The sequence below is a fragment of the Indicator indicator genome, chromosome 31 (genome assembly GCF_027791375.1).
Source record: "Indicator indicator isolate 239-I01 chromosome 31, UM_Iind_1.1, whole genome shotgun sequence".
In the NCBI taxonomy this organism is placed as follows: Eukaryota; Metazoa; Chordata; class Aves; order Piciformes; family Indicatoridae; genus Indicator; species Indicator indicator.
This window is the reverse complement of record NC_072040.1, coordinates 7,474,388-7,489,969: the sequence shown is the minus strand read 5'-3', so window position 1 is coordinate 7,489,969 and position 15,582 is coordinate 7,474,388. Positions and strand designations below refer to the sequence as shown.

At 39.4% G+C, this 15,582-nt stretch overlaps 1 protein-coding gene across 1 annotated transcript in view; it reads left to right on the top strand.

Moving 5' to 3' along the window:
* Positions 1 to 15,582, top strand: part of ASXL3 (ASXL transcriptional regulator 3) — a 112,362-nt gene that overhangs the window by 64,600 nt on the left and 32,180 nt on the right. Inside the window, exons 8-10 of the mRNA XM_054394661.1 lie at positions 7,174 to 7,291; positions 8,209 to 8,328; positions 12,842 to 13,005. Coding sequence (XP_054250636.1) covers positions 7,174 to 7,291; positions 8,209 to 8,328; positions 12,842 to 13,005 — 402 coding nt within the window. The remainder of the gene's footprint in view (positions 1 to 7,173; positions 7,292 to 8,208; positions 8,329 to 12,841; positions 13,006 to 15,582) is intronic.

The following is a 15,582-nucleotide window of genomic DNA, read 5'->3' as shown; positions in this document are numbered from 1 at the left end:
AAGAGTGGGACAGGAATCCACCCAATCCCTGTATTCTTTTTGTACTGCTTTTTAATAACTGCCTCCTAGTTGCTGGGGCATTCTGCTTGTTTGGTTTTCCTCTGGGTCGTTTGCATAGCATGCTTTTTTTGCAGTGCTCCTGCATGGTTTCTGTTTCAATAAATGTATTTTCCAGAATTTCTTCCTCTGAGAAATAACTCAGAATAATTTCAAAGCAGCTTTAGAACAGTACCATTCTGAACCTTTCTACCTCACTGTAGGATAGTGTCCCTGACTTAAAATATATCCTGGCATGACCATTGCCTTTGGTTAAATCTACCAATGCTACATATTGGAATCTCCTTCCTATCCTGTAGATGCAGTTGCTTGTAGTGGGATAGTTCTAAGCATTGCAGGTGTCTGATAATAGTCTTCTTTAAGTAACTAACGGAACTATTTAAGATGGCTTTGTCATCACTACTGTATTAATGACAAATATCAGCACAGGGGATGAGAGTCCCAGTCACATTTTTTCAGTGATGTTACAGGATTTTGCCATATAGCAGCAGTGGGTGTCTAAGTAATCTTCCTCTGGGCCTGCTGAAAAGAACAGCTTTTGATGTGAATAGTTTGCAATATGGAATCATACCCAGATGAAAATGAATCATGCCATGATTTTGAAATGCTTCCTAGAAATGGTTGACTTTTTCAGGGAAGGATAGGAGTTGGAACAGTTCACAACCCTTCAGAGCTCTGGGAAGCCTCCTACAAAGTGCTGACAAGCAGTTATCTACAACTGCTGTTCCCAGAGCTGTTGGGTAGGTCCCCAGAAGGCTGTGTGCTCAGGGTGTGTTGGCATGTGCAGAACCCAGGCTGAAAGAGGATGCCTGGTGGAAAGGCATTGCACTGTAACTGCTGAAAGCAGTGCAATGCAAACTGGTGCACCCATTTCTCTGAGGGGCAACAGGACAAGATTTTTTTTTTTTTTTTAATCTGGAGAATGGCAGCCTAGCCCCAAAGCCCCTACTGTGTGCTTTGGACCCTGCACAGGGCACATTTGAAAATTGGACCTAATGGAAAACGTTGATTACTGGTTTCAGATTATATTTGGTTTGAAACTGCTTTCTACTGTTTCCTTACCTATACATGCTTTGTTGTGTCAAGAAACAGATTGCCCCATGAAGCACTTTACAGCTGATAAATAATGGTAGTTTAGTTCTACACAATTTGGAAAGAAACCAGAACACTCTTCTCTTTGGAAAAAGGTGTCACCGAGTGGACGCATCTGCCATCATCGTTCCCATTCACATGCAAGTCAGAACAGACTTTTGAACACATCCCACAGGGTTTTGTCCTTCTCTTGTTTCTGTGGTTGGGAAAGCAATGAAAACCTTCACTTTGCAGTCTGTCATGGTCTGTGAATGCATTGTTGTAATCCTGTAGTGCTGGCTTACAGGTGTGCAGCCGTGCACACGGATCAACACATCTCTCTGGCTTTGCACCACGAGTGTCCAAGAACTTGAGTTCAGTGTTGGTTAATATACAGATAAATGTTGAATTGTTAATATATACTGGAGTTGTACAGAAAGATCCTGACCACTGCTGGGACCTAAAGAACGAATACACAGCAGGAAATTAATTTTGTTCCAAATACAGATGTAAATGTCACAGAATGGCATGGGACAAGAATAGACAAGAATATTTTGGAGAAGTTACTAGCAGAGTTTGTCTCCAGACTTCCAGCCTGGTGTTCTACTACCACATTTCATCTCCAAATGATGGTTGTGTACACTTAGTGCCAATGCTTTTACATTTAGGGTACAGATCTGGTTAGAATTAATCTGGAAATGGCACTTTGTGCTTTGCAGCTGTTTCCATAAGCCATCCTTCTTATTGTTTTAATCTTATGTTTGCATGCTTATAATCAAGTACTTTTAATGTATAACACAAGAAGTAGTGACAGCCTGAAAACCATTATGTGTTTATTCTTCATGATTTATGGTGCTTACTTGTTTAATTTTAGCAGCTCTGTGTATCCATGGAGCAGGTTGCCACTGAGAAATTCTTGCCTTTAATCCTTGTGTCTCTATTAAGCTATTTTAATTTTCCTAACAAAATGAGGGTGAGAGAGAGGACAAAGACTGCATTTTATGGTGGTGTTCAGTGAGCCAGTGACGAGCTATAACTGTGTTTCATCCCAGCCCGTTTGGGATCTGTGACCATGATGTAGAGTTGGTATTTATTTTGTGCAATAGACTTCTCTCAGCATATCACAGCTTGTGTTTTTCACGTGGCAGAATGGAAGAATTCCATAGCTTTACATTTCTGATCCATAATGTGTGAAATTTCAAAGGTTATGTTTCAAGATATGAGTTTCAGAACGTAGTCTTGACATTTATAGAACAAATAGAAATCTGGGACGATGTTGCTTAATGCAGCCAAGTGTTACATATCTTTGTTGTTAATCACTTAATTTTTAACATTCTCAGTATTCAAACTCAAATGAAAGTTGTTTTCTGCATTAATGGTTTATCAGTATGCTTTGGGGTTTTTGCATTCTGAGTTGAAAAGATGTGAGAAAGAAAAACCCTAAGAAAATCCTGAGCCGTGGTAAAATCAGACCACAGGGCTTGATGTTCTGCTTCTGGTGCTCTTCTGGGGATGTATTTTACCCCTCTGTCCTTTTAATTTATTTTGTTCTCCCCTCTGTCTTTTTCATTTATATTGTTACCCCTCTCTCCTTTTAATTTATGTTGCTTCCTTCCATTCCTACTTCACATATGATTGGCTTAGTCTTTACTGAGGAGACTCAACCATGTAGTCACCAGTGGAGAAGTCTTTACTGTGTTAAGATCAACTAAATATGAAATTATTATTCTTGAGAACAGATCATGGCATTCATGGAACCTCAACACAGTGCTGTACTCCAGCAGAGTCATGAACTCCCTGAAAAAGAGAAAGGGGACTTGCCCTTGTCACCTCTTTACAAAAAGCTGTTTGGATTTAGAAGATCACTGTTAATCACAGAGTGTTTCTCCTGTGCCATTTATCTTCAGCATTTGTGTTTTCTTAATACTCATCTTTTTGTGCTAATTTGGGTTCTTGAGACGAAAACGGACTGGTAGGTTATTAAAGTTGGCACTAAAAATAATTTCATTAAACAAATGAATTATGCCAGGCCCTGCATAGCGACCACGGCAGTGTTATTCAACAGATGGTCTCAGGTTCATTTTTATGAATGAGAATATTGGGAATTCTCCATACTCATTATGTGTGAGAGATTCACAGATGTACTTTGCAAATCTGCTCGTGAAAGGCTGGATGTAAGTGCTGTAATTTGGTGGTGATTTTAGGAGAGCTTTTAATGTTTTAACTCGGATACCACATGAACTTCCATTTTCTTTCCTTCTTTATTTCTGTGCTGCACAGACAGGACAGCAGTGATGTTTTACAGAGTTCTTCAGCACTGATCAGTTCTAGGAGTTCACAGCTTGCAGCTTTTTTAATTCAAGCGTTTAGCACAAAGTGATTGAATACATTGGAAGTGTAAACACAGTCTCATTAAAGACAAATACACTTTATGTAAGCTACCATGTGTGCTAGATGTGTTTCTCTCTTCCTTGCCATGGCAAAAACGACACCTTCTCATCTGGTGGAATCATCCATAGGAAGTCCAGCTAGGAGGTTGTATATCTCGAAATATGGATGAGACGCATAAGGCTGTGTCAGTAAAAGATGCTAATGTAGTTTGTGTTAGTTGCTGTTTCTGTATCTACAATGAGATTTGGAACCCTTTTTATTTGGAATAAGTTACACAGTTTCTCATTTTCTTCAGTGCTAGTTACAGATTTGACTCATCTGCTTTGTGTTTATTCCCTTCACCAGAAGAGCCAAAATGAGAGATTTATTTGATCATGGTGACTAGGAAAGCACTGAATTAGCTTGGTGCACTAAAAGCTCAATGTAGTCAAGTGTTTAGCGTATGTTTCGCTTTGAGTAATCCCATTGACTTTCCAGCTAAGTAAAATTAATCTTGGGATACAAGATTCTTGTCTTATCCTACCCTAGTCTTGTATCCTAAAATTAATATCCCTTGGGCTAAGTGTAGAGAAGTTATTTATTTGTCCTCAGCTGAGACTGCACCATGCGTCCTTGGTTTACACTTAACTCCTTCTGGTGTTTGGCTTTACGAGTAACCTCTGCTGGGTTGCTCCTAGTGTTGTCTTGCAGAATTTCAGACCCTGCAGCCTTTAGTTCAAAGGAGAATTTAAAACAAAATTGTTGCAATTAATTGGGAATAATACATCCCACTAAACAGGATGACAGAGCAAAATCTCAGACATATCTTTATCCTGCAAATCAAATGTTAGCTTATTTACTTGATACTTTTGTACCCTCCTCCCCTGCTTCATGTTTTTGCTTTGACAAATGAAAGCCTAGAGGGGCACAGAGGAGTTTATTCTGTGTTTTCCGGGCACAGCATAATTCATTGTCACTTTGTGTTTGAACTTTGACTTAGATTTTGATGTCCATATACTTGTAATTTTTTTTCTGTTCTACAACTTGTCTTTGAGGTGAGTCCACGTGTGTAGCTTTAAGGTCAGCTTGAGTTACCCCATACAGACTGATTTCCAAACTTAACTATGGGCCCTGTGTGGTGATTGGTGCCATGCATTGCAAAACTGGAGGTGGTAAGGACTGGCTGGGGAAAAAAAAATAATGTTGGGGAAAAAAAAATAATGTTAGGAAAAAAGAGACCCTGAAAAGAAAATGTGTGTCAAGGAAAGTGGTGTCTTTAAGGTTTATGCTTGATCCTCACATGCTGAGATGCTTAGCTTGTACCTGAGAAGTCAGTTGTGCCTGCAAATAAATAGTTCTGGTAGCAACATTTGCCTGCTCCCAGCTGTGTTCCCTGCTCTCATGGCTCTGAGTGTCTGGGGAGTGTTGGGATGAGCTTCACTGTCTGGCATTAGCACTCTGTGAGCTTGGGGTTGCCTGTGCTTCTTGGAAGAGCAAGATCAGTTGCATAAATCTGTGCTCAAAGTCCACAGTGACCTGTCTGTAGCACAAAAGAAGGTAAGTGGTGCTCCTGACAAAGACCTGGTTCTGCTGCCCTCACTCCAGCAGCACGTGTGGCACCTAAGCTGTGTGAATGCTGGCTACTGGCATTGATGGAGGAGACACTGCTGCTCACTTGGTCTCATTTGTGGGAATTCAGTCTAAACCACTGAAAATCAGCTGTGAGGCTTCACAGAGAAATCTACCTTTGTCACAGTGGCTGTGTGAGCCATGAAAATGGTGTTTCCTTATGGATGCTGGCAACAAGGCTGTGGTCCCTGCTAGAGGTGGGAATTGTCTTGAAAGGTCAGGAGAAAGCTGGAAAACATGGGGCATTGTTTGGGTTCTTACTCCTTTGTCTAAGGAGAACGATGCTGAGGTTGGATATGTCTTCCCTTTGTGCTGTGGGGCACAGCAGTACAAGGTTTGGGTTGTGGCTATATTGGTGTGCTGTTAGTACAGAAGTTGGCTGGGTTTTTTCAGTTACATTTTAGTGGACTATTTGTTACTGTCTCAGTGGTATTGCTATTAAATAAGGGTCACCTGGTTTGACACTGAGCTTAGCAGGGCTGTGTACCAAGGGTCCTGTTTGGGATTTGGGGAAAAAATTGAGAAATGTTATGATTTGGGAATTTTCTGTCCATGAGCCTGGCTGTGGTTGCCTAATACCAGTATGAGTTTTCTGTCTGAAATAAATGTGTGAAGTATAGGCTGTTCTTCACGGCTTTCTGCTCGCTTCTTTGGTTCAGTGCAGCTCTGACAAGCTTGCTCTCTTTGTTTGATTGCAAGTGTTCTAATTTGCTTTTATTGCACAGTGCTTATGTGTCTTTTAAGAAGTGTACTATAAAAGGGGTTAATCAATGAAATAGCTTTTGTGTGACTTGGTATATTTCATGTTGTGTAGTGTGTTATTTAGAGGAATAGAGTGATATCAATTTCTTTCTTTTTTATTTTTTTTTCCAGAGATTTTTATTTATTTAGCTATGAGAACATTTTGGAAAGATACTACAGATTAATTGAAGTTACAGACTTAAACCTTACACAGCATCAGTCATTCATACTCGTAAACCTCCAGGGATAATTCATATCAAATATGTTCCTTGTTGATATAGTATTACTTTAATAAATTCCTCCCCAAACCCCCCCAAAGATCATAACACAAATCACAGGAGAGTGAAAAGGGAGTGCCCAGCAAGACCGGAGAAAAAGAGACAAGAGGAGAGATCTGTAACTAAGCCCAGCCCATCCTGATTAATTCCAGAATTTTAATGCTTGCAAAGGTATTAATTGGCAAGTGTTCCTATTTGCGTGTTTTGAGATCCTTTGAATCAGATATCATTTTCCATATAAACCAGCCTGACAGGTATTTGCTCTTTCTAATCTTTAAATATTTTGTATTGCATTATCAACCCTGCATTCGACCCATTTATGAAACACAAAGCACTCCCATTTGTAGAGATTTATTCTTGTATCATTTTTCCCCAGATTTGCCAGAACACCATCATGTTCGTGTTCTGAAGGTTAATGCCCAAAGTCAAGCAGACAGAAGCCAAGTGCTGCAAGGTTTCCAAGATTAGGACTGATTCCCTTCACAAAAATAAATGATTCCTGCCATGTTCAGTGATTTTGTGCAGCACTACTCACGGCTGAGTGAGTGCATCAATACTGTAGTCCTTACATGCTGTACATACTGATGACACTCTGTGTTAACTTGATTGACTGAGCAGTATACTGGCGAGGATGCACCTGCGAGAGATGTGCAGACATATATATTTTTACTCTGGTTCTGAAACATTTATTTTGCCTTTTTTTTCCTTGGAAGCCTTAGTTTCACATTGCATGGGTTATCATGTTGTGCTGTTAAGGTAGAGCAAACAGTTACGTGCTTCTTTGTTGTCAAAACTGTATTGGAAAATGATCTAAGGTGCATCTTCTTTATAACCAAAAGCCTGATTTTATGTTTTAAAGGAAAATGACAGAAAGGGGACAAGTGTGAAGTCTGGCAAGTCAGTAGCTATGTAAATGATGCTTATTTTAAGAGATTCAGTTTAATGGCAGAGAAATGTCTCATGTAATTCACTTTATAAGCATTATTTTTTTTGTTACATTTTTTGTGTTTTGTTATCGTTTTTGTAGGCTTTAAGACAGCAGCAGAAAAGAAGAAATGGAGTCTCAATGATGGTAAACAAGACTGTTCCTCGTGTTGTTTTGACACCATTAAAGGTGTCTGATGAGCAGTCGGATTCACCTTCAGGTAAATACCTAAAGGACCGTTTGCAAGCTCAGCTCTAGTCACAGAGCCTTCCTCTGAATCAGCTGTGTAGCATACAGCATTTGGAACTGCTGAAATAATATTTCCACTTGATGGCTTTGTTTAACGTCTTTATTTCCTTATCAAATCTGGCGTCTCAAGGATGGAGATTTTTCTGTAATAAAGAAGTGAAGGAACAGTAAAATGACAATTGGTGGTAGCAGCAGCTTTAAAGGAATGCAAAGTAACATTTTGTTTGGCTTTGGAACTCTAATGGAGGACCACATGCTGGTATTCAGTGCCATAAAAAGGGGAGGGGGGGGGAAAGAGAAGCTTCTCTGTGAATGTGAATTTGTGTCTCAGTTCTGCTTTGCAATACTCAGATCCTTTTGTCAGCTTTTCTTCTTCTGGTACCATGCTTATCACTGCAGCGTAACCTTGACCTTTAGTTCTGGTGGTTAAGTTGCTTTCATTTTAAGAGATTTCTGTGTCTATGTTTAACACAAATTGACAATTGTATTTCCAGGCATATCTCTTCTATAAATGTCTCTTCACAAAGAAATTATCTTTTTTCGATTGCTTTACTGCCCCATAACTTGAGGCTAAAATATTTTTAAAGATCTCTCTTGGGCATTATAGGAAAACGTTATTTTTATTAGATCAGTGAACATTTTTATTGACTGCAGTATTCAGTAAACTTTAGCTTTCAGCACTTAATTGATTTATTGAGCTTTTACTTCCATTTCCTTCGATGATGAGGAATTGTGTTGTGACCAGAAAGGTGTATTGCCTTCCAGCAAGTAGATGTCAGGTTTTTTAAAATCCTATTTTTGTTTTGTTTACAGTGTAGGGAGTGCTGGGGGGATTGTTGGTACAAGTGCATCAGTGTCATGTTTGGGGGTTTTTATTTTTTTCCTAAGGATCTGAATCTAAAAATGGTGAAGCAGATGGTTCTGATAAAGAGATGAAACATGGGCAAAAGTCTCCAACTGGAAAACAAACAAGCCAGCACTTAAAGAGGTTAAAAAAATCTGGTTTAGGTGAGTAGGAGTAAAATAAATGTCTTGTCATTGTAATGCTGATATTTTTCTAAACTTCGTGTTCTCTTTAAAAGTTTTATTTGTCTGATTTATATGTCTCCTTTTCAAACTCAGCAGCTGACCCTTTCTCAAGACATCATCTTTCTTCTGGCTACCTGTGGGAGGTCTGTGGGCAAATTTTTTTCCCCCAGAATGCCGCTCCTTAAAGTGTGACAGACCTAAGCAACTGCAGGCAGAGAGGTCATTTAGTAATTAGCTTCTGATTGATGCATTAGGATTTTTGGAGGGAATGGGGGTGGGGTGCAGCAAATACTATTTCTAATGGTAAATTTACTTGCAGTCTCATATGCAATTACTCCCAAAGATAACAGTGTATTTGCTTACACACCTGCCCTAGTAGAAGTTAACCATCTTTTCTTCACATGCATTATTCCATGTCGTATAGAGATTTGGCATCCCAGTTTTGGTTGATTCTCTTTCTTTAGTTGATTTGTTTCTTCATTTAGATCCTTAATTATTTTTGAAGCTACATCTCTTGAGGTGGTAAAGGCAGTTTCTGGGTTTATTTTCTGTGGTTTTTAGCGCGATTCATGGATGATGATCTGTAATTAATGAAAAATTTTCTCTGAAGACATGCTAAGAGTAAATTCTCAGTAGCTCCATGCGATAGGCAGATTTTCCTGCTCTGCATGAAATATAATTGGAAATGCTCCCTAAGGAGCAGAAAATGTAGTGTTCACTAAGACTCTTGTCTCAGCTAAAATAAAGTAGAATAATTACATAACTGTTTCTTTATCTTCACAAAGGACTTTTTACATTCAGCAGACTGCTGAATCATTTAGAGAAGCATTTTCCAATGTGGCCATATTGGAAAGTTATCTAACAAGCTTTTGCTAGTAGCTGGACCTAAAAATGATTTAACATCTGTCTTTGTGGTGATAAGATTGTTGGTCTTTAAAAATGATCCGGTCTGGTCCTATTTTCATATGTAAGGATTCTGTGACATAGCTTGAAGGTGATTTACTTCCTCAGTACCACAATTTGATTGTTAAATATGCTATTTCCAATTCATGGTGAACTATTTCCTGCAAGCCTTATTGTATCACAGCCTCCCATGAAAGTGTACTTCGGTTTCCTCTGCAGATTATTCATCAGTCTCAGGTGGTGAGCCAGTTCTCTGTGTTGATCAAATGGCATTATTCAAAACCAAAACCACTCCTTTGGCATTACAACTTTGGCTGTGCAGATACATTCAGTTTTAGATGATTTCCTGTGACTTTTCTCTACATTGAAGACTGAGATACATAATTTGATGTATACATCCCTCCTCGTCCCCAGATACTTCATCAATTGTTGGCTGATGATACCAAATGTAGAAAGAATTAATTAGATTTTTTTGTGTGGATTTCAGAAAAAACCCTCTGTCCCTTTTGGGACTCCACACTTGGAAAGTGGGGAACTTTGTGTAAGGTTTAAGCATATCTGTTCTTGCACCTGCTGAAATGTTTCTCTAATGACCTAGTATTTCTTGAGAAACAAATAGAACAGTTATTGAGCATCTCTGAGAACAGGTCTGCTGCCCTACATAGTGCATGATTTGGTTCCAGACATTGTTTGATTGTCTGAAACCCTGCTGATCTACCCAACATTCACTACATGCTGTGTTTGGTAGACTTTGTGAGCTCCCATCACGTATGATGACTTTCTCCCCATTTAGTTAATTGATTCTACCAACTGTGTGATTTCTGTCCTTTCCTATTTTGAGTTTTGTACTTTGATGTAGAACCATGGTGCTCCCATCCTTTTCATAGTTAATTCTCTATGTTGGAGACTAATCTCTTTTTCCAGGTCTGTAAGCTTGAGTTTCTCTTCCAGGTTCTATTTCTGATCTGGGCAGTGATACCCTTAGATTCTGGTAGCAGCTATATAGGGATTCAGAACGGCTTTCTCTGTGGAAAATAATCTAAACACCATTGGCACACATTTTGTCATAAACTCCTTGCAGTGTTACAGTTAGCTGTGCAGTAGTCACATACTCTTGCATTCCACAGAACTACTACTTTCCATACTATACTCAAATACCTCCCTAGATCTGGTTACAAACCTGCAGTAAAGGTCCTAAACTAACAATAGGAAGGGTGCAGGAGAGAGGATTTGTTGTTCTTCTGAGGAGAATTTGTTTTTTTAAAGTATGGCCATGCTGGGTGCCCACCGTGAGCTCCTGGCCTATCACCCTGGAAACAGTACACTTATTTCTTCCACCAGATGATAAAACCTCCTGAGCAGCCTATAAGCAGTAGCAGGTCAAACAAATGAGAAAATGTGTGACCCAGGCACACAGAATTAGGTTTGATTTTTCTGATGCTGTCTTGGGCTTTTCACACTATTAAGATATCTGCCACTGAAGGATGTTACTGACTTTGCAGTCATGTATCTGGCTTTAGTTTGGGTCTCCTCTATGTGCTTGACTTTTCATAGGGTATGAAGCATCAGCTGGGGAAAACATTACTCCAATTTGGAGTCACTTAGAAGATGTGGATCTGTATTCTGTATTGATTAAAGAAAAGAATATCCATACAGGCATTAAAATCAGATACATCATATTACTTGTGTTACGCTCGGGGACCGTTTTCTTTTTGCATTCATGTTTAGTGGGTGGAACAGATGGTGGCAGTTTATTGTGATGCATTCATGAAAATGAGCACTGCTTCCATACAACTGTCCTTTGTAACAGGGCTTTCGTTTGCTGTACTGAAATCCAGTGTGTAGGAAATATGTGCTGGAAAGGCTTATCGTGTGCTGAGTGCAAAGTAATCCTTGTCTCATTCAGTTAGTGTTGTCTGCTGAAAAGCAAAAGGAAATTGCAAGAATGTTTGTGGGAGGCTATGGCTGAAGGGGAGCTTTTAGAATTTACAAATCTACTGGATTTTCCTTCATTTCTACATTTTGTGGGTGATAGTCTTCCAGGCAAAACTGCTATAGGCCTTCCAGGAAATCTAAAGCATAATTATTATTATTTTTTTTTTAATCAATGTTACTATTCAGTAATTTGCAACATTTGAGAAGTTCCTAATAATCAGCATGCCCCAAATCCCCCCCATTTGTAAAATACATTTCTTCTTCTTACCACATCAGTCATAATCCTTGCTGAGGGGTCCTATGTGAATGTCAAATGCCATCATTGCTTATAGCAGTGGAATATTCTTTTCAATTACTTTTTTAGAGATTCTGCTCGAGTTTGTGTATGACTCAGTTAAGACTCCTTTTGTAGCATCTTTTAAATATTTAAAAGTACAACAGAGTGAAACCTGGAGGAGTTTCCTGGGAGCTGTTAGAAGCTTTTGAGTTTTTCCAGCCACCTGGACTCCCCACTTCTTCCATTTCCATATTAAGTATCATAATAAGTTAAGACTGAGAGGAACAAAAGGATTGTAGCAGTATGTATATAGCCTGAAGCAGGCAGCAGTAATTGCTCTTTAAGGAGCTTTAAAATGTATCTTTTAAATATTATCCTAGAAGTAATACCAAAATGAGACCAGATGGGACATCCAGTGGTCATCTGATTTGTTCGTCAGTCATAGGGCAGCTTCAATTACCCACTTGCCATTCCTGACGGATATTTGTCTTACATATTCTTAAAGATTTCCATTGATGGAGACTGACATGCCTCCCTATGGATCTAATCTAAACCCAATGTCTTCTTGTCCTTGGTGGTTGAAAGTTCTCTTTTCCCAGTATCTGTACACAAATACTTCTTACTGTGCAAGAGCTGAAGCTTGTTACCTTTGCTATCCACTGTGGACACTAAGATGACGTTGTTCTGTACCCCTCTGCATCAGCCATTCATTTATTTCCCCTCCCCTCTGCTGACTCTTTGTGTTACTCTTTCCTGGGTTTGTCTTTTTCCCTACAGACCCTGTTTTCCAAACATCTGATAATTCCTCCTGCTGCCTTCGGTATATTGCCCGTTTGGGATTATAGATTCTTAGGAAAATTCTGAACAATGCATGTTTTCAGACACTGATTTAACACATTAAATGTTCTCCTCTGTGTGATCACTGTCCACTCACACAGGTAGTTTTTAGCAGGTGCTGCGCCCGTAGTGCGCTGCAGATGTGTGGAGCACAGCGAAAGAGAAGCTCTCCAGAATGATTGATTCACATCAGCCTCATCAGGCAGCCTTTGGCTTGGAAATAGATGCTTATAATTATGTTGATGACATGACAGGAAAAATTTCTGCTGCTGCTGAGTTGGTTAGTTGAGAGCTAGAAGTAAGAGTATGTCAGCTGTGATGTTGACTGGAACGTGGATCTATAAGAGCTCAAGAGACAAATACAGGGACTATAAAAGAAGCTGTTAAGACACCTAGAAAAGGCTGTGTTACCCTTCTCACAGTACAGTTTCTCTGGAGTTCGATGTATTATACAATAAAAGCTAAAAACTTTAAAAGAAGAATTGTCCTTACTCTCTTCCTTTATTTATGTTTAAAGTTATTTCTGTTTATTTACTCCAGGACATTTGAAATGGACCAAAGCTGAGGATATTGACATAGAAACACCAGGATCTATTCTAGTGAACACTAACCTGAGGGCTTTAATAAATAAACACACCTTTGCTTCTTTACCTCAGCATTTTCAACAATACCTCCTGCTTTTGCTTCCAGAAGTAGACAGGCAGGTAAGTAGCATCGTGCATTTCTTTCTTTAATGAAACTTCTTTACAGTGTGTTTGCATAGGCTGATTTGATTGACTAGGAGTTGTTCCAGGGAAGAATAAGACAAAAGTTTCTGTGCTTTCTTAGGTAGAACTGTTAGATGCAGAATGTCTGTAAAATTTATCCAAGAGTCAACCAGCTCCTGCTTCCTTTCTTTATGAAAACTGTGCAGCTCCCTGATTTGTCTGAATGGAAACTGGCCACTGATCTTCTGAACTTGCCCAATGTCTCAATGGGCTTTTCTACTTGTGGTGTTGAAGATAAACCTCTCATCTCCAAAACTTTATTTACCTTGACTCTCTTTTCACCTGTGATCTTCATGGGCACCCTGCCAGCAATGCCCAGGTCAATATTAGTTCTGTTAGTTTCTTCTCCTCACGCTTCACACATGCATAGGTATGGATCTGCTCAGCTCCACAGCACTGAATCCAGTCATCCACACCTCTTATAAGGAAGGTTTTGTTCAGAGCTCATAGCTGTAGGTATATGGGTTGGTAAACAGTCCTGTTGAGGAGATAATTTGAGGAATAATAGGGTGGAAGTAAAAGTTCAGTTTCATGTTGTTTCCTTCAGTGTTTGGTCCTTCCTCCATTTGCTGGTCAGATTGCAGACTTCTTAGAACAAGAAAAAAAAATAAATCTTTCCAGCATGCCTAGCAGCTAAAATAACAAAGAGCCCAGAACAATTTCATTTACTCACTTCCAGATTTAAACAGCCTTACCAGTTTCAGTAGGGAATATTCATGTACTTTGTTCAGATGCATTAAATTCCCCAAATAAGGCATTATATTTTTTGCAGATGGTCAGTATCCCTTTTTGCACAATAACTAGAGAACACAGGTCACTTACATGGCTGGTTAAAACCTGCATCTTAAAGCAGTGTGCTAAATGCCATGTCTTCACCTGTTAGCAGTTAGCGTCTGCCACAGTAACATAGGGAGAGCAGTGCAATGTCAGGTAACAAGAGAGGGGAAAATTGATATTGATGTAAATTTGCTCAGTTTCTTGTCAGTTTAGCTGCTGTATGTTGTGGACTAAAGTTACATAGTTTAATAATGGAATAACTGAAAAAGAAATTAAACTCAGAGCCATAGGAGAGAGAGTGTAAATGTGTTCATTCTCACGCTCCCACAATGCAGTCAGAGTGAGTACTGAGAATTTTTAACAGAACCTTTTTCCCTGCTGGGAAGCAGATTTTAAATTAGTGCCCAGCAAATATTTTTCTGACAATTTTGATTTTTATTTCTTCTCTCTTTCTAATTAATTTCACAGAAAAGATTAAAAAAAACCAATCTGCTTGGTAAAATCATGGGGTTTTAAAAAAAACCTCCAGTGATTAAATATCCCTGTGTTCATGAATTACATTTCAAGTACAGACGCTTTATTTGGAAGCTTCACACTTTAAAATTTATTTTTAAAGATAGAACCTCCAGAACTAACAAGCCATTACCTTCTTATCAGGGTTTTTACAGCAGAGGTTTTGGCAAGAAAATCAAGAGAATATTTGTTGAATTTAATCATACCTCGCTAGTTAAAAGCAAAACATATCTTTTTAATTTGTATTTCAGGAAGTGTTTGCATAATGCATATTTTTGGGGGTGCTTTTTGGAAGGCCTGACACTACATCACTGGACACTTTTACTTTGCAAACAAACTAGTCACAAAAAAGCAGTTGCTGTGAGACATTTACAGGTGTCCTTCTGTCTGCTGTCTCCTCACAGCATTCAATGGGTTTATGTGGCATACCATGTTTTAATGTGTGCTTGGAAGGCAGGAGGCTCCATTCATCTCTGAAAGATTAATGGAAATGTTTGGCCTCTAAGTGTGTTTGAGGATTATTTTCTAGTGGGGAATGCAGTGGCCCCAAATCCTCTCTTTGTGGAGGCCTTAGCAGAGAAAGAATTGCATGCCTTTTCCTGACACCTGAGAGTGTGTCCTTTGCTGCACCCAAAGGGTAGCATCCCAGATAGAGGCTGCTGAAAGCATTAGAATTGATATTCTTTCCCTTCCTCTGGCAAGTGGAGAGCACCAGTCTAGTGCTCAGGGATGAAGTAAGTGGGAGAGAGAATTCCAGTCTGAAATTCCAGTCTGGACAAGGCAAGGGTATTCAGTCTGCCTCATTTATTGCTACTGTCAAATGGGGCATTAGGCCAGCAAAAACCTATTTGGGGTGTGTCCAGAGAAGGGCAGCAAAGCTGGTGAAGAAGGATCTGGAGAATAGCTCTTCTAGGGAGTGGCTGAGTGAACCCGGAGAACTGGAGGAGTCTGTAGGAGACCTCATTGTTCCCTACAACTCCATGAAAGGAGGTTGTAGTGAGGTGGGCATTGATTTCTTCTCTCTAGTGTCAGGTGACAGGACACAAGGAAATGGCCTGAAATTGGGAAGAGTTAGATTGGACATTAAGGAAAATTTAATTTCTGAAAGAGTGATCTGGAATTGGAACAGGCTTCCCAGAGTGGTGGTGGAGTCTCATCATCCCAGGAGGTGTTCAGGAAAAGTGTGGCCATGGCACCTGGGGACAAAGTTTAGTGGCCATGGTG